This window comes from Triturus cristatus, chromosome 11 (genome assembly GCF_964204655.1).
Source record: "Triturus cristatus chromosome 11, aTriCri1.1, whole genome shotgun sequence".
Classification (NCBI taxonomy): Eukaryota; Metazoa; Chordata; class Amphibia; order Caudata; family Salamandridae; genus Triturus; species Triturus cristatus.
Genome location: NC_140594.1, coordinates 395380767 through 395404111, shown reverse-complemented (window position 1 = coordinate 395404111; position 23345 = coordinate 395380767). Strand labels below are relative to the sequence as shown.

At 47.2% G+C, this 23345-nt stretch overlaps 1 protein-coding gene across 1 annotated transcript in view; it reads left to right on the top strand.

Annotated features, from left to right (window-relative positions):
• Positions 1-7972, top strand: part of C11H2orf68 (chromosome 11 C2orf68 homolog) — a 98120-nt gene extending 90148 nt beyond the window's left edge. Inside the window, exons 3-4 of the mRNA XM_085635243.1 lie at positions 6449-6591; positions 7295-7972. Of these exons, the coding sequence (XP_085491369.1) occupies positions 6449-6591; positions 7295-7417 (266 nt within the window). The 3' untranslated portion in view covers positions 7418-7972. The remainder of the gene's footprint in view (positions 1-6448; positions 6592-7294) is intronic.
• The last annotated feature ends 15373 nt before the right edge of the window (positions 7973-23345 follow it).

Below are 23345 nucleotides of genomic sequence, written 5' to 3'. Positions count from 1 at the left end.
GAGACCGCAAGAGAAGCCCACGCTCCAGAGGAGACAGACATATCGAAGCATATCTTGGAGTTCAACTGAGGGCAGGTGCGACCCCTGCGGCGAGAGAGACCTACACCCATGTGCAACCTCTAAAACTGAGGTGAGGCCTTAAGGCGCTATACACCTGCAGCCAGAGGCATTGGAAGATGGGGAGAGACCGCTCGAAGAAGACAGTCCAAGGAAGAGTTAGCCTGAGGAAGAGACATCCCTGGGGGAGACAACTCGACCGAGAGACAGCCCGAAGGAGAGACAGCTCGAACGAGAGACAGCCTGAGGAGGAGACAGGGGGAGAGACAGCTCGAACGAGAGACTGCTGGGGGAGAGACAGTCCAAAAGAGAGACACCCAGGGCAGAGACAGCTCGAACGAGAGCTTGCTGAAGGATGATTGACCCTGGGAGAGCCCCGGCCGGAGGATGAGACAGACCCGCGTCCGAGGAGCTCCCGAGACACCGCCGCCGAGCCCCAGGGGCGAGACAAGCGGGGAGACCCCCGAGGAGGATGTTCTCCCGGGGCTCCAAGAGACGCACCTCGGGCAGACAAGGGGTGAGTGTGGCTGGGGCCGGGGGTGGCAGAGGCTGATACGGGGTAGTAGGGGCTGTAGGAGCAGGGCCGCGAGTGACGTCACTGGGTTAGCGGTGGGAGTGGAGGCTTCAGTGAGCTGCACTCACCCAGGGCACTGGAGTTCTGCAGCCGCTGCTTTGTCCACGTTATGTTATGTTTACGATGCTCCATAAAGCGCACGCAGACGGTTTCTTGGCGCTAAGCCACATAAATGTACATTTGCCGCACTGGTGACTGGTCACATAACCCACAATCTGCTGCATAATTGAGATTTCAACACAAACTTGTTTCTAGTACGCAGGTAACCAAGAGTTGGCCTAACGGCTAGGGCGCTAGGCCGGGGAACTGGGTTCGAGTCTCGGCAATGACGCTGAACCTCCTGTGATTCTGGGCAAATCACTTAATCTCCCCGTGCCTAACAAAACAATGAATGTGTGTCCTTATGTAACGCAACGGGTGCTTGTGTAACGCGCTCCGATACCTGATTGGATTCGGGTCAAGGTCGCGCTATATAACAAGCATTTACAATGCAATGGTCTCGGCATTGGTAAAATTAGAGCTACTGGCATTGCTCATGACAATATTTTTGTTTATGTTTTGGTTTTTTAAACATTTAACCCCTTCGGTGCTCATGACGGAATGGTTCCGTCATGACCCACGGTTGAGCTGTGCTCATGACGGAACCATTCCGTCATGACCACGCCCGCGCAAGATTCCGTCAGCACAGCGGCGGAATCTGCGCAGCATCGAAGGGGTTAAAGAAACGGCATTGTCATGAGCAATGCCAATAGCTCTAACTTTAACAATGCCGAGACCGTTGCATTGTAAATGCTTGTTTTTAAAGGTAGACGGTCATAATTGTGATGCAGCGGGCCCCCCAAAATCCATGGGCCCCAGTCCTGCTGCATCTGCTCCTTTATGATAACCAGCAGTGGCCACTTACACACTTGGCAGCAGTACCAGCTTCACTAATGAATCTCTCTTTTAAAAAAAAAAAAACACTTATATTGTCCCCTTCTTTGGGGTATCTCGCTGAAGAAGTGGTCTCTGGCCATTTGTAAACATAAAAATGAGTGCCCATACAGTGCTCCCTATTCTGGGCCCTCTCTTTATCAATATCCATGAATCTCGCTCCTTTCCTCTGTCTCCTAGACCATTACTATGAGGCCCCAGGGATCAAGAGGATTAGGGCTCTGCAGCTGAATGTAATCCTGCTGGCCTTCTACCTGCCACCCCATGGACTCGGCTTTCACAAAAAACTGCCCCTGAATGGTTAATACTGACTTTGAGATGCCTCTGCCTGAAATTGAAGTGCGGGTGGTAGTGCAGAAAGTTAAAAAGGAAACCATGGAATTATGAGTTTCTGCAGCAGCGTTTTCCACATAATTATCAGTGTATTGCATTTGCTACATAATCTGCAGATTTCAACAAAAAAAACTTGATTCTAGCTCAAACGGAACAAAAGTTACTTAAAGTGTGACAAAGTGTTCCGGAGCAGTGGAAGGCCCTTTGCAAAGATTGACTGGTAATCTTGTGGTTGCTTACTGCTGTATTTAGGTGCTACACTGGTACTAATGAGGTGAAATATTTCCCCTGACAGTGTTACCGTGAGTTGAAATGACAAAATAATGAAGTAATGCTAACCACAAAATGTGGTGCATTGTGCCGCATAATTTACCTTTTTTGCTGCATAATTTAGTCAAACCTGCCGCATAATGTTGTTCTCTTCTGCTGAATAATTCCAGTGGATCTGCTTAAAGCTTTATGGTGGCAAAGATCTATTCTTTTTAAGATGTAATGTAAAGGAGTTATCAGCTGGGATCTTGACTAGTGGAGACACTTACAAAAATGTCTGCATTTGATACAGTTTGATTACTTATTACTAAAAAGTATGTTTTGTAAGAACTTGTTTTATCACAATCACTGCATCATGTTGCCGCTGCCTAGCTTAGAGTATGTAAATACTGTTTTAAAATAATGACTTGCATATTCACAGTGCTTTCTGCCACGGGCTGGGACCACATAGCACTATATACAGGGCCATTGGAATTATGCGGCAGGAGAAGACCAAATTATGCAGCATGGTTGTCTAAATTCTGCAGCAAGCAAAGGCAAATTATGCTGAATATTTTGTGATAGCATTACTGCACTATTTTGCTATTTTTACACTTGTTAACATTGTCCTGGCCTTTATTGCCCCTCATAAGTACCACATTATCACCCACATATAGCAGTAAGCAACAGAAAGGTGACCAGTCAATATTTAGAAAGGGCCTTCCACTGTGAGGTAACATGTGTTGCTGCATTTTTCAATCTGCAAATTATACAGCAGATGATGGATTGTGTGGCAAATGCGGGAAAACCATAACTGTGCGCTGTGAGTGCAGGGCGAGTGTGAAAGTGAAGGGTGAGAATGAGGAGTGAGTTGTCTGAATGCAGGGTGAATTCCCAGGCACTTGAAGTTAATCAGCATGTTATTGACGGGGCGTAGGGTTTCAGATACAAGTTAAACTATTGCTACTATGGAATTAAATCAGGGAATTGAGGGTGAAGGAAATAAATAATGTGCTGATCCTGCAACAAACTTCCAGTCTTATGATTAGGGTTGCCAGCTCATTATTTGGATGTTGCTGACGGTACAAAAATAAACAGTCACCTAAAGCCCTATTTTCAGCACTTATCTGTGCATTCTTCGAAAAGCAAATATAAAGCACTTTTAAATGTGTTCTAGGGCTGCCTGAATGTTTCATGACTGAAAATAAAAGGAACAGACAGAAAGTCAAATTACAAATGAATACATACTTTTTTTTATTAAAGACCCTATTTAGTGTCAAAGCAAGGTCTTTGCAGGCTCTTTAAACATACATGGCTGGCATTTTTTCTATTGGCAACCCTTTTTTATATTCATTTTCATGAAATGCATTTCACACTACAGCAGTATATGTAAAATACAAATGTAAGGAGGAATAGGCAGAGTCGGGGCCCAGGGGTTACTGGAAAAAGAAAAAAAAACAGCCTCCGTAACCAGTTTCCAAAGGTATGTAAATGGTCTTTAAAGACCTGTGAAAAACCGGGGCGTGCTGGAGTCTTAATAAGACTCCAGACACTGCCCAGCCGAGCCCCCAGCAGAACACCCACTGACCTCTGGCCCCAAGGCACTCGGAGGGCTTCAGAGTAAATGAAGACAGCCTGGAAATGCAGCAAATAAACATTGCTGCACTTCCAGGCGTCTTCATTTACATGTGCTTGCAGAGGCCTTCGCGCCCGTTTGAAGAACTGTGATTTAGAGGTAAGGAATCTGCGGCTAGATGTCTCTATCAGATATTCTATAACGAATTTAAAAACCACAAGAACAAACTTGTACATGAATGCCCACTTTCGGACATCCCTACACTTCACCTCCTTGCAACCAATGGAGTGTGCAAGCCACATCACTTGTCAAAAGCACTAAATATAAACAGAAATAACTTTCAGATATGCCTCCAACATCTTGCAAACATTACAATGCCAAAGCATGAAATAATCACATTCCTTGCAAAGTTGGTGCATGTAAGGACAATATTAAGTAACTAAAATTATTAGATACACAAATAGGTTTTAAATAATTGTAAAATACAATTCAAGCACAGCATAATATTAGAAGTGAATACATTAATAAAAACTAATGTTAATAGTTGCATTTAACATACAAATAGTGACTACTTTAAAATGCAAATTGATCTTTATGGTAAAAATGAAACTGTGAACTTATGTTTGTGATCTAAACCTAGCCCGCAAGGCTGTGGAATATTCTTCAGGGTCAAAGACAAATATATAGTAAATGAGTGATTGGAGGAGTAGCTGAACCAAAGCCAAACTATAGTCTGTTCCTTTTAAATAGAAATTTGAGGAAAAGCAGAAGGTACACTGGCACAGAAGCATCATGCACTACAAGAAATTGTCTTCTTCCTTAACCTCCTCAAGCACTGCTCAGGCATGAAAGGGTAGCCTGTCCCACCCTCCGTCCCTGTTTAAGGCTTGATTGACAGAAAATTCAGTCGAAGAGCAGTGGTCATAGAATATGGGCGTGGATCCCAGAACAAAAGAATATGATGACATGGCAAGTAACTAAGGAGATGATATTGCAACCATGAAAGACGACTTGGTCCTTGAGCAGAGAATACGATTGCAGAGAAAGAACACAGCAATCTTTCACTGCTAACTACAATAAGGTCTCGGAGCATAAATGGAAAACTCACAGTGCTCAGAAAGGAGGCTTATGCTTCTACGACAGTGTTCAAAACAACTTTAATACTACAGTCACAATAGAGGAAAGTATAGTAAGCAAATATGAAAGGCAAATCAAGAAAAGAAAGTACCTGTGTCTTTTGACCTAGTGTACCCTTGTGCAGTAGTGTACCAAAACACCCACGACTAAACTCTTTGTACATTAATGAGGTGACTCAAGATCAGTGGAATTTGATTGTGGCTAAAGTTCAGAGAATAAGCGGTGCATTAAAGTTCTTGTTTAGCTTCAGGTTGACTGGGAGCTGGTTTGGTCAGGCAATAAAACATCCTCCAAAGATACAGGACAAAGCAGACTACCTTATCATATGGTGTGGTGGAGTAGTCACCCAACTTGCTTGGGGTTGTGAAAAATCTATGAAGAAAATAAACAACAAAGAAAATTGTTCTGTGCAGAGAAATGCTGACCGGAGGAAGACAATCAACCAAGTTTTACCTTGTATACAAGAAATAAAATAAGATGTATTAGGGCCAGTCTGAACTCCTAATACCTTCTTAATCCTACCTTTAGATGAAAACTGTGTATTTCCAAGCCATTCCTTGACTGCTTGGTATTTGAGTGCCATTGCAGATTTGTATACAACACCCAATCTTCCCCAGGTCTTTCCCTATTCAATGTTGTGTTTAGTCTCCTCACAAGCAGAAAGCAACTACACCTACCACAGTTTTCCTTCTGGAAGATTATGAAGCACCTTGTAGTCTAAGTGTCTGACCATCACTAGACTTTCTTGAGGGACACAAAGAATGACGACAGTTGATAAATGCTGTGGATATATGATCTCTTCCAAATACATTTTTGTTACATGGTCTTCCCCTTCCTGTGTGTTGTTTGGGTTTACCCTGTATACCTCATGGTGTAAACTTACACTGTACAATGTATACCTAGTGTTTGTGTATGATTGTTAATATTTGTATTCTTCTCTTGGAAAGTCTTCTTGACTAAATGCAGAATTAAGAACCTTGAATGGGGGAAGAGATGAGAAAATTAGAGAAAGAAAAGTTCCTTAGCAGACTGAAGCGGAAGGCAGGAGAAGAACTGGCAGTGATAAAGGGAGGCAGACTAGGCCTGTTTCAGAAGAACGTTATTCTAGCAATACTTTGGGGTTTTAAAGGGAGCTTCGAAGTACAAAAGAGGGAGAAGGTCAATGCCTTGTGCTTAGTAAGGGTGAGGATTGAGAGTAGAAGTAATATTCCACAAACATAAGTTCTCTCTTGCAAAGATGACTAGATTAGTAAAAAGCAAAAAGGATAGAGGAGAAATGAAGACAGACTTTGTGAAATCAGAGAGCATAAAGAAAAGGGATCAAGGTAGGCAATAGTTGTTTAAAGAAGGTAATTAAATGATGGTGCTGGAACAAGAGCAGATCATGGCTAACGATAAACCATCTTTATCTCAGCTCTAGTGTCCCACTGAAATTGACACAACATGGTGCTTTTCACTGAAACCCTGATTGAGAGTTCATCCCCAGCTACCATGCCTAGTGTTTGAAGAACACAGAATGCCCTCTTATATGCTGTCAACACTTAAGCTCACTGCACCCCTACTGTAAGGTTTTGATTTCTGCCCCTCAGGTCTCAAACGAGCCACTTCCAAACGGGAAAAGGAAGAATCTGGGAGCAGTTCCAGTAATGAGCCAGACCCTTGTGGATCAGAACTCTTCTGCTTGGAATATGAGGCTGATGGAGGAGAAATCACTGCTGTGACTGTGTGCAAGGTGTGTCATTAACTGTTTACTCGGTGCAGGAATGTAGAATACCGGAGCAGCAATTTGTATAGCAACTTAACATCTTTAAATAAGGAAGGGTCTATAGTAATGACTTGGGAATGATGTGCTCACTCCTGTATATTCTGTTCTAGTAAAGACAACAGTGCCTCATGAAAATGCAGGAGATAAAATCAGAACACCCCAAAGCCATAACTAAAAACTCATTACAGCTGCATCTGAACACCAAGTTTTGAACTCACAAGATGAAGCCATTTGAAATGACTGACCTGCATATCATTTGTTCTGACTAGTGTGTGTAGCTGTCACGAAGTAGTAGCTTCTGGCTTAAGTCCTTTTTCCCTTTCTTGACAGACATAGGCTATGCTCTGTTCTACCTTACTTCTTAACTTTGAAGGTTGCTTCTTAATATGGCTCCATCTCTTGAACCACCTCTGCAGAGATATTTGTAGAATAAGTGTGCCATACGTTTGGTTCCCAGCCAGGCTGATTGAGCATTCCATCCTTCTGGAACCAAAAATGTAAATGTTGTGGACTTGTGTACTATTAACACTAACAAAATAGTCAATTCTGTTAAAGAACCTGGAGAGAAGCTACATGGAATATGGATTGCTGCGTGCACCTGCCACTCACTGTCCTGTGTATATTCCCAAACACCCATGTTTCATCTTTGCTTTATATTTTGGCTTCTCAGGAAGATGACCCAGAGCTGGTGACTGCCAAAATTTGTTCCAGGAACAAGCTGGACCCTCTAATGCGCCAGGCACTGAAGCAGCGAATCCGGGAGGAGATGGCAAAGAGGAAGGTGAAACGCTGAACATGTGCTTGAATAGCACAGGGATGATGTTCCACTATCCACCGTTTCTCCTGATTGCATTAGAGCGGCTCTTCTGCAGCTCCGAAGATAAGCATCTCGAGTGGAAGAAGCCTTCCTAACCTAAGGAATAAAGAATGGTGGGCCTGAGCGAAAAGTGAATGCTGAAAGTTTAAATGGAGGGGGGTCCCAGATGTTGCGTAAGTGGGACGTTGTTGTGTAAAGACATTGAATGAGGGATGTAGAGCAGTGACTGTGCCCATGCAAATCGAACGTGAAGCAGTGGTGGTCTCTGTGACCCAAAACGTTTGTTACCTAATGTAAATTTCATGGATCCCCATGCTTGAGCAGGATAGAAATCCTATTTTCTTTACACATATGGTTATAGACTACAAGCTTGCCTTCCTTATTTGGGCAGTTGTTTCCTCCAGCCATTAAGCAGATGGGAATTAATTAAAGTTTTTAAGGCTAGTTTGTTTGCAATGTCTGCAACTTGAACCCTTTTTTTAATACTACAATAAAAGGTGATCACTGAAAGGTGTGATTCATCATAACACATTTCGTCTGGAGGGAGTTTTTTCCTAAGGCTGCAGTTCTGTTATTCAAGCTCGGGTATTCTGACGAAAAGCATAGTCCAGTGTTCATTTTATTTATAGATAATTTCTGTAGGAGCTACATATCCGTCACACTGAAATAAACAAAGTAATGGGAGAAATGCTTGAATTAATCTCAGCCACTGGTAATTAGTTGGAACTGCATCTCAGTCCATTGCATTTTGCCCGCAATGCTATCTCAGTTTAGACCCAGCCATATGCAAATCAGCCTTGATCCTGCATGGTTAGGAGCAGTCCATTCTCCAGTTCTAAAGACGCGTCCACCCACTCCTCGTGCACCACTTGCTTTGCCATCACTATCTGATAGAGACTTGTAGGTGCAGATTCCGTACCTTTTTAATTCCCAGGGCTCGGGCTGGATCCTGAAACTTTTGCTGAGCAATACCCCTTGCGCACGGCGTGGGTGGCTCCATTTGGCTACGCATGACATTGTCCGTGTCGGCAGCGTTGCACTGTCGATCCAGGAAGAGCTATCTATCTGTCGCTTTTTGGCAGGCTTTTTCTCAACTTTTTGTCGAAGTCTTTTCACTTTGTGTGCGAGGGATGTCTTTGAGGAAGACAGGGTTCAAGCCGTAAGGTGCTTGGCACCGCATGATGTTGGTAACCAATCCCCATCTGATTTGTATTTGGTGTCTCGACCACGATACGAAGTTGTGCTCAGGTTGCCGGGCCATGGCTCCTAAGACCTTGAAGTCGGCGTTGAAGCTCCTTGCAGCCCGGCAGTCTCCACTGTCAAGCGAGACTCTGTGGAGGTCCTGGTCCCGATCGAACAAGAGGAGGTCACAGGACTGCTCTCGGAGCCCAAAGTCCTCTTCATCCCACTCGTGGTCCTCGGAACACTCGGGGAAGAGTCCAAGCGGACTTCATCTTCGCCTTGACTGGCATCTGTCGTCGAGAGAGTTAAGGAGCACCAACACTCTAGGCATGGTTCCCCAGAGCCTGAGTCGAATTTGCTCCTCCCAAAATTTCCAGGAGCCGAGCAACTCCTGCTCAAATTAACGAGTTTTACAAGGCCATGCGCCGCGTAGTTGAGCAGAACGACCCCACTGGTGAGCCCTCAGGCTCCGCGGGGTCGGAAGGGGGGGGCCATTTGGTTCGACGCCGTCTGCCTTGGCCACAGCGCCGGTGGGGCCTCAGGGATCCGATCTCGGATCCGGGTCGACGTGTGGGGTCGTGGATCATTTGTCGAGAGGCTCTGCGCCTCTGGACAAGGCTGGAACAGCAGAGCATAACCCTGGTGGTTCAACACCTGGCAGGTTCTCTGAACGCTATTGTGGACAAACTCAGCTGTTGATGCCTAGCGCATCACAAATGGTGTCTCCAGTCGAAGGTGATGCAAGCTCTCTTTCAGCAGTGGGTAAAACCATTGGTTAGATTTGTTCGCCTGCGAAGAGAGCGCACGTCAGCAGTACTGTGCATTGGAGTTTCCAAGGCAGCTATCGCTTAGCGACACCTTTCATTGCGAGTGGAGCTCAGGCCTGCTGTACGCCTTTCTGCCCATATCACTCCTGCCCAGGGTTCTGAAGAAGATTAGGCCCAAATCATCCTTGTGGCTCCGGAAGAAGCTCAAGGTCATTAGATTGGTAGTAATCAAGCTCTAATGTTCGGATCGGTGTTTCTAGGCTTTTGAGGCCTTGAGTACTCCGGCTTGTCTGGCTATACACCGGCCACGGATGACCACCTTGAATGCCTCCCATTGAGATGATGGAGAGGATACTCAACCCCCATTGAGTGAGAAGTATTCAAGGATGTCCCCTTTTATTTCCTCTCTAAAGCAGCGTCTAGTAGGGCTCTGGGTGGGAGTTTCCATTAAAATGACGGGTTAGGCGCAGATGTTATTAGTAGGCAGAGCAGGCAGGGTGCGTGATCTGAGAGGGTTCTGTGGAGGTGGTTAATGTCTATAGTCCACATGGCTACGTCCCTGGATAATAGCCAGAAGTCAATGCGAGACCAGGCTGAGTGTTGCGTTGTAATACATGTGCCCTCTGTTGTATCTGGGTGCCACTGTCTCCAGATGTCCATTAGCCCGTTATCTCTTATTAGTGTGTTTAGTGCCGTGCTGGCATTGGGGTGCAGTTTACGGGTTGCACCCTTGCGGTCTAGAGAGTCATCAAGGATGGCGTTGAAGTCCCCACCCCATAGTATCACATCTGGTTTGCGTTATGCCACCCCAAAGCTCATTGAAAAATTCAGGTATGTCGGTATTGGGGCCGTAGACCGGCGCCAGTACCACCCTCAGTGCGCCAAGTGTGCTCCTCCGATAAGATATATCTACCTTCTGAAATGAACAAGTTGAGGGGGTTCGCGCACTGGAATGACATCGGGGTGTCGACACTGGGAGATGTACTAGTGAGGGGGGAACTGAAGTCCTTTTCGATGCTACGCAAGGAGTTTGGGCTGCTCCCCACGCAGTACTATAAGTACGCGCAGCTGAAACATGCCTGGCAGGCAGAGGGGTTACAGACTGTCTCCCTTCCCGAATACGCACCGCTGGAGGGGAGACTGCTGCAGGAACATGTGGTGGAAAGGGCGGTGTCCCTCACATACCGGACCCTCATGAACAATATGCCCGATTCTCTGGGGGCGTTGCGGGCAACATGGGAGGCAGACGTGGGTGAGATGGACGAGGTGGACTGGGATACAGTTCTCATGCATCCGCGAGAGGTGGCGATTAAGTCCAGGCTGCGGCTGATCCAATTCAATATTCTGCATAGAACATATTTTGATAGGCTGCGCCTGTACAAAATGGGGCGGATAGGGGACACGTCGTGTCTGAGGTGCGGAAGGACAGGAGGGAACTTCTATCACGTACTTTGGCTTTGCCCGCAGATTCAGCGGGGGATCCTAGGGGAACTGAGTAAGGTGCTGAAGGTGCCACTACCGGAGGACCCCAAGTTAGTGCTACTGGGTATGACACATGATGTGGACCTCCCCCGCCCGCAGCTGACTTTCCTGGTACTGGCCCTGGTGGTGGCAAAGAGAGACGTGGCAAAATACTGGGGGGCGCCCTCGCCACCCCGACTGGAGGAATGGAGGAGGGGCCTAGACATATACATGGCGGCCGAGAGGGTCACATACAAAGCGCGGGGCTGCCCCAAAAAAATTCAGCAGGGTCTGGTCCCTGTGGCGGAAATATCATGGCCTGGAGGGGGGTCTCTAGAGGGGAGGCGGAGTGGTGGGGCCCAGCACGGTTCACGGATAGTGTGTACAGCCTTGGGGCACGGGCAGCGGTGTATATTGACGACGAGGGTGCCAACCGCAGAATACGTAAGGAACAGACTTCTTATGTAATGAGAGAGAGAGGGGGGGTGTGGATCAGTGCTGACCTGTTCGTTAGGTTGTTTCATTTTGTGTTGACTGCGTTTTAATCTGGTTCCAGCCTAAACCCTTTCGGATAAGGATCGCGGTTCCTCTAACGTAGTTTGAGTAGGCCGCCGCATATATATTTCCCCAGTATCTGTGTTGGAGTTTAGCACTCGCTGTGTTTAGCTGGTGTGTTTCCTGAAGAAAGCATATATCAATTTTGTGTCTGATTAGGTATGACTTTCCAGTGTTCGTTGGGCCCACGTATATTCCATGTAAGACAACTATATGTAGTCATGCCTTATTTATATAATGTTGGGATACAATAGCGATACTGTAACTTGTGTGCCTTACTGCGTAATCCGCGGAGTGTCTACTTTGGTTAGCAATGTTGTATACCTCGTTACCACTTGTCTCATAGTTGGTGTAGTATGACTTATGTGCCTTATTTCGTTGCCGCCTTTTCCCTCTCAAACTATTAACTCCCTCCCCTTCAATCCCACCCCCGCCCACACCAACTCCCCAAACATGTTGAGTCTGTAGTAGCCTCCCAATAACTAAATTAACATAAAAGTCAAAAGCAAAGTAGGACATCAAGTCTAGAAAGGTGAGGTTGTGGGAGTTCTCCCTGGGGGCGTGGAGGCACCGGCGTACAGTTCAGTTAAGAAACCACCAGGAGCCGAGTAATGTGGCCGGACGATACAACATGTACACAATATCTGCATAGATTATTTTATTGCATCACGTGCGCTGGAATGAATCATGGCCGCTATAGTAATATTTAGTTAAAACTGATGGGCTTGTTTTCCCAATGTGGGCAAGAATGTACGTAGTGCTATTATCAGTCATTGTCACTTGAACTATGATCTGCGGTTTGCGTTCTGCTAGTCCCAGCTGCTTGCTTCTTGGTCTCTCCAATGTGCTTATTATATTTCCGAGCCGATTTTGCATCCGTGAAAAAAATCTGTATTATTGTCGTGCGTGACTTTTAGCTTGGCAGGATATAGCAAGGCGCAGAGTACACCAGCCTGTTGTAACACCCATTTGGCTTGGGTAAACTCTCATCATGCTGGACGCCAGGGGTGAATTCCGGATAGAAGAATATATTGTTCCTCTTGTAGAAGATTTGGCCATGTTCTCTGGCACTTTTGAGTATAGTGTCTGTCTCTATAGTTCAAGATTTTGGCCAGGATTGCTCCAGGGGTGGTGCCCACGGGGGGTCTAGGGCCCAGCGAGCGGTGCGCGCACTCAACTAGAACATTTGGGATGTTCTGAGCCAAATACATCTTTTATCATCTCTTCCACGTATAGTTCCATATTGCCTGTAGCTGTGGTCTCGGGAATACCTATTATACGTAGGTTGTTCCTTCGTGAGCGTGTTTGTAAATAATCGTTCTTTGCTCTGATGACCGTTAATACTTTCTCCATATTGAGAATTTTTTCCATCGTTTCTATTTGAAATTCATGCACCGCTGTGTGCCGGTTTTCAAGCTGATCTATACGCAGTTCATGTGAAACAACCTGTTTTTTAACCTGGTCCAGTTGGGCTGTAAGGATATCCAGTTTGGAGTCGATAGTCTTGAGGCTGGATTTCATTTCTATTAATAGGCTTGTGTCGCAGGGCCGGTGTTCCTGGGGAGGCGTTAGCACGGATAATAGACTGGTGGGAGGCGCAACCTGACCAATCGCCCTCTTTTTCCACACAGCACAAAGACTGGATGCCGACATCGCAAGAAGTCTGCGAGACTACCGCAGGAATGGGTTACTGTACCTTTAATTCGAACTTACATGGAATACGACTCCGCCCCCTCTTGTGACGTGGCAGACAGCGCTCCAACAAGAGACGAGGGATCCCGGAAGAGGGTGTGTTTTACCACCGGAGGTCGAGAGGAGCGAGGAGAACGAAGGAGTTAGGAAGTCAAGCCGCAGAGAGAGGAGAAGGAGTACGAAGAGGGACACAAATACAATCTGGCAGAGGAGAGGACGTCGGCAATCCGAAAACGTCGGGAGAGCCGAGGGGCTACGAGGACCACGCTTCGTCCAGCCATGCTCCCGGAGGAGCGTGGCTAACCAAGGTACACAAGCGGTTCACGGGCTGGGCAGGGCGGCGGAAGAAATCAGACGCTTAAGCGAAACAGCCTCTTGCTTAGTCCTGTGTGGTTTACTACCCTACCCCGCACTATCACTCCCCCAGTTTATACCCTCGTCACTCATTCGGATGTGCTCCTTCACCACCCCACCTCGCAGCACTTGCCACAATTTGCCACTCACCCAGTTTCCTCTTTTCCTTTTCACCTTGAGCAACCCCACGCCGTGGACCAGAGCCGGAATCCGGGAAGACCCCAGAGAGACGCCTTGAAGATGCCGATACAAGGGGACAGGATACCGGGAGCCAAAGACCAACCTCCTTTACTTTGCTTTGTTTTGCCTGTATACTGGCATCAAGAAGGAAAAGAGTACTGCGTAAAATAAAACCCACTCTAAACCCACAAGGAGTGGTGCCCGTTCTTACAGACCCGCTAACACTGGTGGAGAATGCAGACATAAGCCAACCCATCTGTATACCGAAGATGGAAGCCCTAATACAGCACGGGGCAGGACACGCACGGATGGGCCGTGAAACGCCAGCTGACGTCAGTACAGGCAGACCGGGACATCTTTAAAGATGTGCTACAGAAAATGATAACAGAGCAATCCCCGGCAGGCCCACCACGAAGCACCACCCATACCCATCAGGCATCTCCCTACAGAAGTGTGTCCGGTGAGGATATGGATGTCTTCCTTTTAAACTTCGAGAGAGCGGCATGGGCGTGTGGCTGGCCGGTGGAGAGGTGGCCGTTCTTCCTGGCACCGCTCTTGACGGGAGAGGCACAGGCCGCATACCAGATCACTAACTCCGGCGGGGATATGCCATACACAGACATAAAGAATATAATCCTGGACCACTTGGAACTTGACGCCGAGGCTTATAGGGTGCGGTTTAGGAAGCAGAAGGGTGCCCCGGGAGAAAACCCTAAGACATTGTTTTTTGGGTTGAAGATGGCAGCCGATAAGTGGTTAACTCCTGCCGTTAGTACCAAGGAGGAGATCATGGAGAAGATCTACTTGGAGCAATACCTAGAGGCCCTCCCCTTTGGCACTCAGAAGTGGTTGCGGCAACATACTCGCCTAACTGTGGAACATGCCATAGATATGGCCACCACCTACTCTCGCGCCCAGCCCAAGCCGCCCATTTGGGAGACAGATAAAACAATGTGCCAACCTGTTGTTAAATACGACAGGAGGATTAAAATCACTCCAGACGCTGTGAGGTCCAGAACACCGAAACCAGAACTACCAAGCTTTAAAGGTCCACAGTGCTATGATTGCGGAGACTGGAGCCACATTGCCTGCCTCTGCCCCAGGAAGAAACCAACGGAGGAACCGATGGAAGTGGGAAATATTCCCAAATCCATCCTATACACTGCGGAACTGGGGAGCGCCTTTCATGTAAGTGCCAGGGTGAATGGGAGACAGGTAAAGGCCCTCTTAGATTCTGGGTGCAGGCAATCAGTGATCCAGGGACGCCTTGTACAACAAATCCAGGTCCTGCCTGAAACCACTGTGTATATTAGGTGTGTACATGGGGATGTCAAGCCATATCCTCTGGCAGCCATAATCCTCACTCCTGATAACGGGGTAACATACACTATCAAGGTGGGTGTCTTGGAAGGTCTCCCCGAGGAATTAATCATAGGGACAGATAACCCCGAGTTTTTAGAGCTCTTTCTTAGGGTAGTTAGGGAACAGGACAAGAAGATTGGTTCAGGAAGACTCCCAAATAGCCGTTTGTCAGCTCTAACAACACCCGAACCTTGGGTGCATGATAAGAGCTTCAAATTCGCCCAGGCTAATGATGCAACTTTGTTTAATGCCTGGAAACAAGCACGTGCATTGCAGGACAATGGTACACCTACATTTCCGCGGTTCCTTTTCCAGGAAGGGCTGCTATATAGATAGGTCTCCCCAACTGCTGGTCCCACTGTCCTTTCGGGATCAACTGTTGTTTTTCTCACATTCTCACCTCAAGGCAGGACATATTGGGGCGGAGAAAACAACCCAAAACCTACTCAGGCACTTTTATTGGCCCGGGGTGTATAGGGCTTAAAGGGTATTGCCAGTCCTGTACAGTGTGTCAGAAAAAAAATACACATCGACCCCCAGCGGTGCCTTTACAACCGATGCCCATCATAGGGGTCCCTTTCGAGAGGGTAGGGATGGACCTGATCGGACCCCTTCCTTGCACCAAAAGGGGGAATCTGTATGCCCTAGTGGTAGTGGATTATGCCACCCGCTATCCCGAGGCTCTTCCGCAATGGACTCCCACCAGCCGCAACATCTTAGAGAAATTCCTGGAACTCTTTTCCCGGGTCCGATCCCCCAAAGAAATCCTGACCGACTGTAGAAGTAGACCTCACCAAGGCCTACCGGTGCTAGGGGTTCACCCTTCTTTGCGCACTAGTCCTCAGACTGGAATATCAAGAAAACAGTTTATTAAACCTCATGAGTGGAACTACATCTATACAAAACCCTCAGGCAGTGTATGAGGTAGCACAAGGAGTACAGAAACTGTGGGTCTTTTATACCCACTCAAGAGCTCAAAAGGAGGCGGTACAAGTACACACAAGAATAGCTATTAACATACATGGACATACAGAAAATGCTCAGTCAACAAAGTAGGAGGAGTAATGACGTTGCTGACATCAGTTGAAACAGCCTGACATTTACAGGCTAAGACAGGTGCATGAGCAGCTAGGCCTTTCTGGGCATGTGCAGTGCTCTGGCTCAATACTGAAGGAGTTAATTATAGTTCCTGACTCGAGTGAAATACAAGAGCAGGCAACAGTGAAGAGGGAGAAAGCATATGGCGAGCACATGGTCAACTAAAGTGGCTGCCAAAAACAAAATGGCTTCTGCTCATGCTAACAGCGATCTCTGCCAAACTTCCACAGACAACCCTTTTAGCATTAGCTGAAGACATCTATAATCTAGAAGAGTCCAAGTATACATCTTGTACATCTATCTGCATCATTTGATTAACTTCTTGATCTAATACACGTTGGGCATTCACTTTCTTAACGTTACATCTGGCAGGTATACAAGCAGTGATACAGAGGGAACAAAGCATTGGACCACATTGTATACATAGGCAGCATGTCAGCAGAATTGCAAATGATATACACAATATCGTCAATAGTTTCCAACCCCAGGTAGTAAACAATGTCCATAACCAGCCGGATAAAGTCCATGTCCCGGTATTGGGGTGAATCTCAGCAGCGATTTTATGCAGTTTAAAGATTGCATTAAAAACTGAAGGGGCATGATCAGGAATATAGACGCAGCAACTGCTCCCAATGATGCGACAAGCACCACCTCGATCGGCCAGGACTATGTCCAACGCCATACAATTTTGGAGCGCCACAATCCTTGCAATCTGTAGTTCTTTTGTGATGTTTCCAAGTGCCAAAGCTGTCTGGTTGGTCACAGCCTCTACGACACGTGTCAAACGTCTGATTTTCCTGCTGTTCAAGGCAGCTCGACAAAGAACAGCCCCAAATTAAAATCCACATATTGCTGCAGTGCAGTATCAGTCCGATCCACCTCATCATGATTTGTTGTACTCTAAAATCTGTTCTTGGAAATGTCATTGAACAGTTTATAGTCCTTGTGATATGATGCAGGTGCCAAAAACACAGCGCAGCTGGTTCCAACAGGGCAGACGGCACTTTCTTGCAGTGGGATAAGTGGACCCAGTTCCTCCGATTGGTCACTCGGACTGCAGTTCTCGTCGCCAGGAGGACTTGTTCAGGACCGCGCCATCTGGGCTCCAGGCTATTCAACCTCTGGAAGACTTGGACCATTACTTGGTCACCGGGCCGAACATCATGACCATCACCTTGCGACCTGTCAGTAAGAGCTTCTCGAACCTGTTGATGAATAGAAAGCAAGCTGTCAGTCAACTGTGACAGATAGTCACTCATCAAAATACAAGGTACATCGAGTATGGGGCGTGGCTTAGGAATCCCCCAAATATTCATAGGCCTTCCAAATACCACCTCATGCAGTGTAAGAGCAGATCGTGTATGTGGCACCGATCTAATAGACAGCAATGCCAAGGGTAGTGCATCAGGCCATTTCAGAGATGTAGAAGCCTGGATTTTAGCCATCTTAAGTTTGAGGGTAGAGTTGTATCGTTCCACCAGCCCTGCTGTTGTGGGTGGAAAGCAGCATGGAACTTCTGCTTGATTCCTAATCCTTTCAAAACATTCTCAATAACTTGCCCAATGAAATGGGGTCCGTTATCGCTCCACAAAAGTCGGCAAACACCAAATCTGGGGGAAAACTCATTTAAAAGCACCTTTGCTGTAGTAAGAGCTGTATTATCTTTCGTAGGGTACGCTTCTATCCGCTTACTGAAGGCACATACCACTACTAGGACATACTTTAAGTTATTACAGCGTTCATGCTGGATGTAATCCATTTGCAGAACCTCAAAAGGCGCAGTTGGTGTGGCAAACCCTCCTGTTGGAGTTTGTGTCCCTTTTCCAGGATTATACTGGAGACAAATCAAGCAAGACTGCACCATCTTTTTAGCTGTGCCGGCAATTTCTGGATAATCCCAAACTTGCATAAGCAACTTCGCCATTGAGGAAGCTCCAACATGTGCCGGCCCATGTGTCATGTGAATCATAGGATGTAAATAGGCTGAGAACAGTCTCCACTTAGTCATGTCTTTATTTCTCCAACAACCCTCATCATCCAATGTTCCCTCCTTAGACCATTGCTCAAGTTCTTCTGCAGAGGCAGATCGCTGCATATCGAGCACCTCTTGCCTAGCATCATGCCAATGTTCAGCATGTGACTTCACCATGTACATAGATGTGGTGCTTCGCTGCGTTGCAGTTTCGGGGGCTATGCGATCTGCGAAGGCATTGCCCTGTCCTATTTCATCAATCACTTTCTTGTGTGCGCTACATTTAACAATCGCGGTTTTCTTTGGATATGTCAAGGCAGTCAGAAGATTGTGCACAAATTCTCCATGTACTATTTGCGTTCCATGTGATGTAAGAAAGCCTCTTTCCTTCCAGAGTAACCCAGAATCGTGAGCCACTCCAAAGGCATAGCGGCTATCTGTATAGATGTTAACAGACAAGTCAGTACTAAGTTCACACGCCCTCGTCAATGCTATTAGCTCAGCTGCCTCAGCTGACTTCTGTGGAATGCGAGCTGTCTCAACTACCGCCTGAAGCGTCGTGATTGCATATGCAGCTGATGTTGTGCCATCTGGTAATCGCAAACAGGACCCATCAACCCATAATTCTCCATCAACATTTGAGAGGGGCGTATCTTGTAGGTCAACACGACCCTTTGTCTGTTCCTCAGTAAGGAATATACAGTCATGAGACTCTTGCGACGGGAATTGAGTAGCTGGATATGGCAACAGTGTAGCCGTATTAAGGGTTGAACATCTTTTCAAAGTGATATGAGGAGCCAAAAAGTGTCAATTCATATCCTGTCAAACGAGCTCTAGTTAAATGCTGCGTTTTGGTTTGGTTCAAAAGGGCATCAACTGCATGGGGTACTAACACAAGCAATCTATGTGACAAAACTATCCCTTCACTATGACGTATGGACACAGCTGCCGCTGCCACAAAACGAAAACACCCAGGCAACGCGCGAGCAACTGGATCGAGGACAAAGGTAGCACTCTCCACATCAGCGCCGCTTGTCAGCCGGTTTGCCCAAGTCTTGAGCCTCTCTTCTCTGGCTTCGAGGCTGCTCTGCTCCTTCCCGGTATTTTGCCGCTTTCCCCCCTTACCGACACTTATTGCTGCATGACTGTTGCCTGATTGTGCATTACTGTATTTCTAACTGTATTTTCATTATTGTATTTTAACCGTATTGTGCATCTTTTACTGTCCTTGTACTTTGCCTCTGTCTCTGTTATCTCTTCCATTCCCTGCCGCTGCAGCCCCGCCCCCGTTCAGCCCCTCTCCCACCTCCCACCCCTCTGCTCCCGCCCCCTCCCATACTAGTCAAGTCAAGTCAATAAACTTTATTCGGTTGTGCGAATTGACAACCATAAAAGCATTTACACTACATTTAAAAAGAACACATTAATACATAAAGATAAAATACAGTTGTAAGATAAGCAGGTGAAGACAAATATACAACAAGCATTCAGAGTATTTTGTGGAGTCCATTATAAAAAAGAGGTAATAGCAATTCATATATTATTTTTATCCTTCCATACTATTTCTAAATTTTACTGCCAATTTTAAAAAACTACATAGATACAAGGTATATTCACGACTTAATAGCTGTAGAAAGTGCAGTGCAGGACGATATTGTATAAAATTTAGTTTTTTCAGACAGGGTTTTAAATATAGATTCCTCGGTACAGTATAAAAGGGACAAAAGAAAAGAAAGTGTGCCAGGTCTTGCGGAGACATATCGTCGCAGCCGCAAGCCGGCAACACTTGTCCACGATGAGATCCCCTAGGTACAGCCAGCAGAAAATGAAACAGATTAAACCTGAACCTGATCAGTAAGAAACGGTCATAACTGGACAATTGCCAGGATAAATAGGGTTCCATGAGCAAGGTGCTTTTTACTAATACATGATTACGAACACTTTCTTTTTTTAGCTCACGTGATTCCCTATCTTGGATTCTAAGATCAATAAAAGCTTTCTTGACCGTTATAACATCCTGTTTAGTGATCGATTCAGGGGATAAAAAGAGTTCAGGGCGACCTAGATCAGCAAAGCACTTAAAAAGATACTTTAACCAGGGAACCTTCATCCTGTTGTCCCATGTGAGTGACTCTCTTAAAATAAGCTGGGTTAGTGGAATGTTATCATTTAACCAACAATTCATCCAGCATAACATGGGATTAACAGCAATCTTGTCACTTACGAAGGAAACCCCCAGTTCCTCGTGCACGGAGAAGTTGGCCGTGCCCCTGGGAACCCTTAATACTAATTTCAAGAAGTTATTTTCAACAGTCTGTAAGGGATCCGAAGGAACATAACCCCAAATTTCACTTCCATAGCACGCTGTGGAGACACTTTTTGCTTGGTAAAGTTGGAGCAAGGCGGCAACTGGACTATTGCCCACTTTCTTAGAAAAGTCCATTATTGCCGCGTTTACCCTAGTGACTTCTCCCTTCTTTTTTTCAATCACGGGTCCCCAATTTAATTGACTGTCAAAGAGGACCCCGAGATAGGAAAATGTATGTGTAGTAGGAATACGTACACCATTTACATTTAGGCAGTTTACTTTTTTATTTCCCTGTCCGACCTTCATTATGTATGATTTAGAGTTATTAATGCTTAACTCTCTTGAGGTCATGAAAGAATGGAAGGAGTCTAGTAAGATTTGTAGTCCGTTTGCTGTTCTTGATAGGAGAACTGCGTCATCCGCATATAAAAGGACTGGCAGCCCCCTACGGCCTATGTACGGATAATCCGTATTGGTGCTTAAAAGATGCTCTTCCAGATCATTTATGTATAAGTTAAAAAGGAATGGGGCCAGGATGCAGCCTTGTCGGACACCACGATGCACCCCAAAGTCTTTGGTCACATTCAGGTCTTGGGTGAATCTGACATTTGCATTGGTGTCCGAGTGCATATCATCTAACAAATCAACTAAGTTTGGATCCACACCCATTTTTAGCATGGCGTCCCAGAGCTTCCCCCGGCTCACACAATCGAAAGCCGAGGAAAGATCCATGAACGCCATATGGATCGTTCCTCTTCGAGCCTTAGTATACTTCGCGATGATGAGGTATAAGTTTAAACATTGTGAAATCGTAGAATGACCAGGCCTGAATCCATACTGGATTGAAGATATTATATTATTTTCTTCTGACCATCTGACCAATCTGTTCAAAATTACTCCTCCCACAACTTTAACCACGGAGTTTATTAAAGATATTGGTCCCATACTAAATGGCGACCACGCGCCTAATGCAAGCCCGTCTGTGCCCGACCGCGTCCAGTGCCAGGAACCATGGTTCTCCTGGTCCACACCGCTACGACCCAGCCACCCTCCACGCTCTCAACCCCGGAGGCCACACCAACTGCGCAAGGTCCTCGCCCAACACGACCCATGGGCAGTTCTCATGCGGACACTGCCGAAGATCCTTCACCATCAACAAGGCGCCCACAACCGCCAAAAGGCCACCCACGGAACAACCCACTGAAACCCTGACTTGCATCCTTCTCAAAGTATGCTCCCTACACCAACACGCTGTAGAGATCTGGGACCTGATCGACACCCTCTCACCTGACGTCTCCTTCTTCACGGAAACCTGGACCAACGCCACCTCCGGCCCCGACATCGTCACTGCAATCCCCGAGGGCTACAAAATCCAGAGAACGGACCGCTTACACCGCCCAGTAGGAGGCCTCGCCATCGCACACAGGACCCGCCTCCGACTCTCCACATCCAGCTCGAGCGACCCCCCCCCCACTCCAACACCTCCATTTCCAGGTCCAGACCAGCCCCAGGACCACGCTACGCGGCACCCTCATCTACAGACCGCGCCCAGCCCGCAACCACCATCGCCGGGCTCGCCGCACCCTACGCCATCACCTCCACGGACTACATTCTGCTCGGGGACCTGAACTTCCACCTCGAGAACAGCCAGGACAGCCACTCTCCTCGAGAACCTCGCCATCCTAGGACTGAAACAGCTCGTCAGAACTCCCACCCACAGAGCGGGTCACACCCTCGACCCCATCATCGCGGGAGGATCAAACATCCATTTCAGCCACACCACCCAGCCCCCTGGACGGACCACCACTGCGTCCATTTCACATTCAACACCACCTCCGCACCCAAACCCGGCCCGCACCCGCCGCGACGGAACTGGGGTAAGGTCACCGAAGAACACCTGAACTCCGCCCTCCTCCAAGACCCCCCCCCCCCCCCTCAACACCACAACCGACACCAACTCTGCAGCCAGGGAATTCCACCGCTGGGTCTCCTGCTTCACCGACAAGCTGGCACCTCTCCGCCGCCCCGCCAGACAACGCCCGCTGAAGGCCGCCTGGTTCTGATGGATACATTTGCCAGTGGATTCCTCACCTTGTGAATATCCCCTGCGCCAGCAACATTCGGAAACTTTTGTAGCTCTCCACGCTGACGAGGACAACGTTCCAGAAGCACGGCTCCGCTGACGTCACTGGATCCATAAGAAGACCTCGTCGGCGTGATGACGTCAGTTCCCTTTTCCCCGCGCCGTCGACGCTAACGGTTTTCTGGGACTCTCCGTAGCGTTGGCTAGTTACTTTGTTTTTCTGCTGGTGTCTCTCTTTCTTCTTGTTAAAGATGTCGACAAAGAAGTCCGGATTCAAGCCATGCAGGGAGTGCGGTAAGCACATTTCCATCACGGATCCGCACGAGGACTGTCTGGTGCCTGTCGTCGGATCACGACGTCGAGGGATGCTCTTGCTGCCGGAAGATGAGTTCTAAAGCATTAAAAGAAAGAGAAGCCAAATTGTTTATTGCTAGAATGAAAAAAGAGAAGAGGTTGAAGACGATCCAGATCGAAGTCAAGGTCGAGGTCGGCTTCGAAGTCGACGTTGGGGCATGCTTCGAAGTCCAAGAAGCACAAAAAGAAGAAGAGGCATGGTTCTCGACACCGTTCGGATAAAGTAGCGGCTCCGATATCGACTTTGCCTACTCGACGTCGTAAGAACTTCGTGTCTCCTTCTCCTGTCTCTATTCCTGCTTCTCCTCTTGGCCTGACCTCGCCTGCGGCTTCACCGGAACATTCTCCGGCTCCATCTCCGACGCCAGCTCATTCTCCGGCTCCAGTTGAAGAATGATGTGTCTTCGACTCCGCTGGCTCCACCGTCGGCGCCGATCGGCCCGAGTCCGGTTAGGCCTCAGTCTGAGCCATATCTCCCCTTTACTGGCCCGGGTCAAGATCACGCGCATTATTTGAATGCGATGTATGGAGTCTTC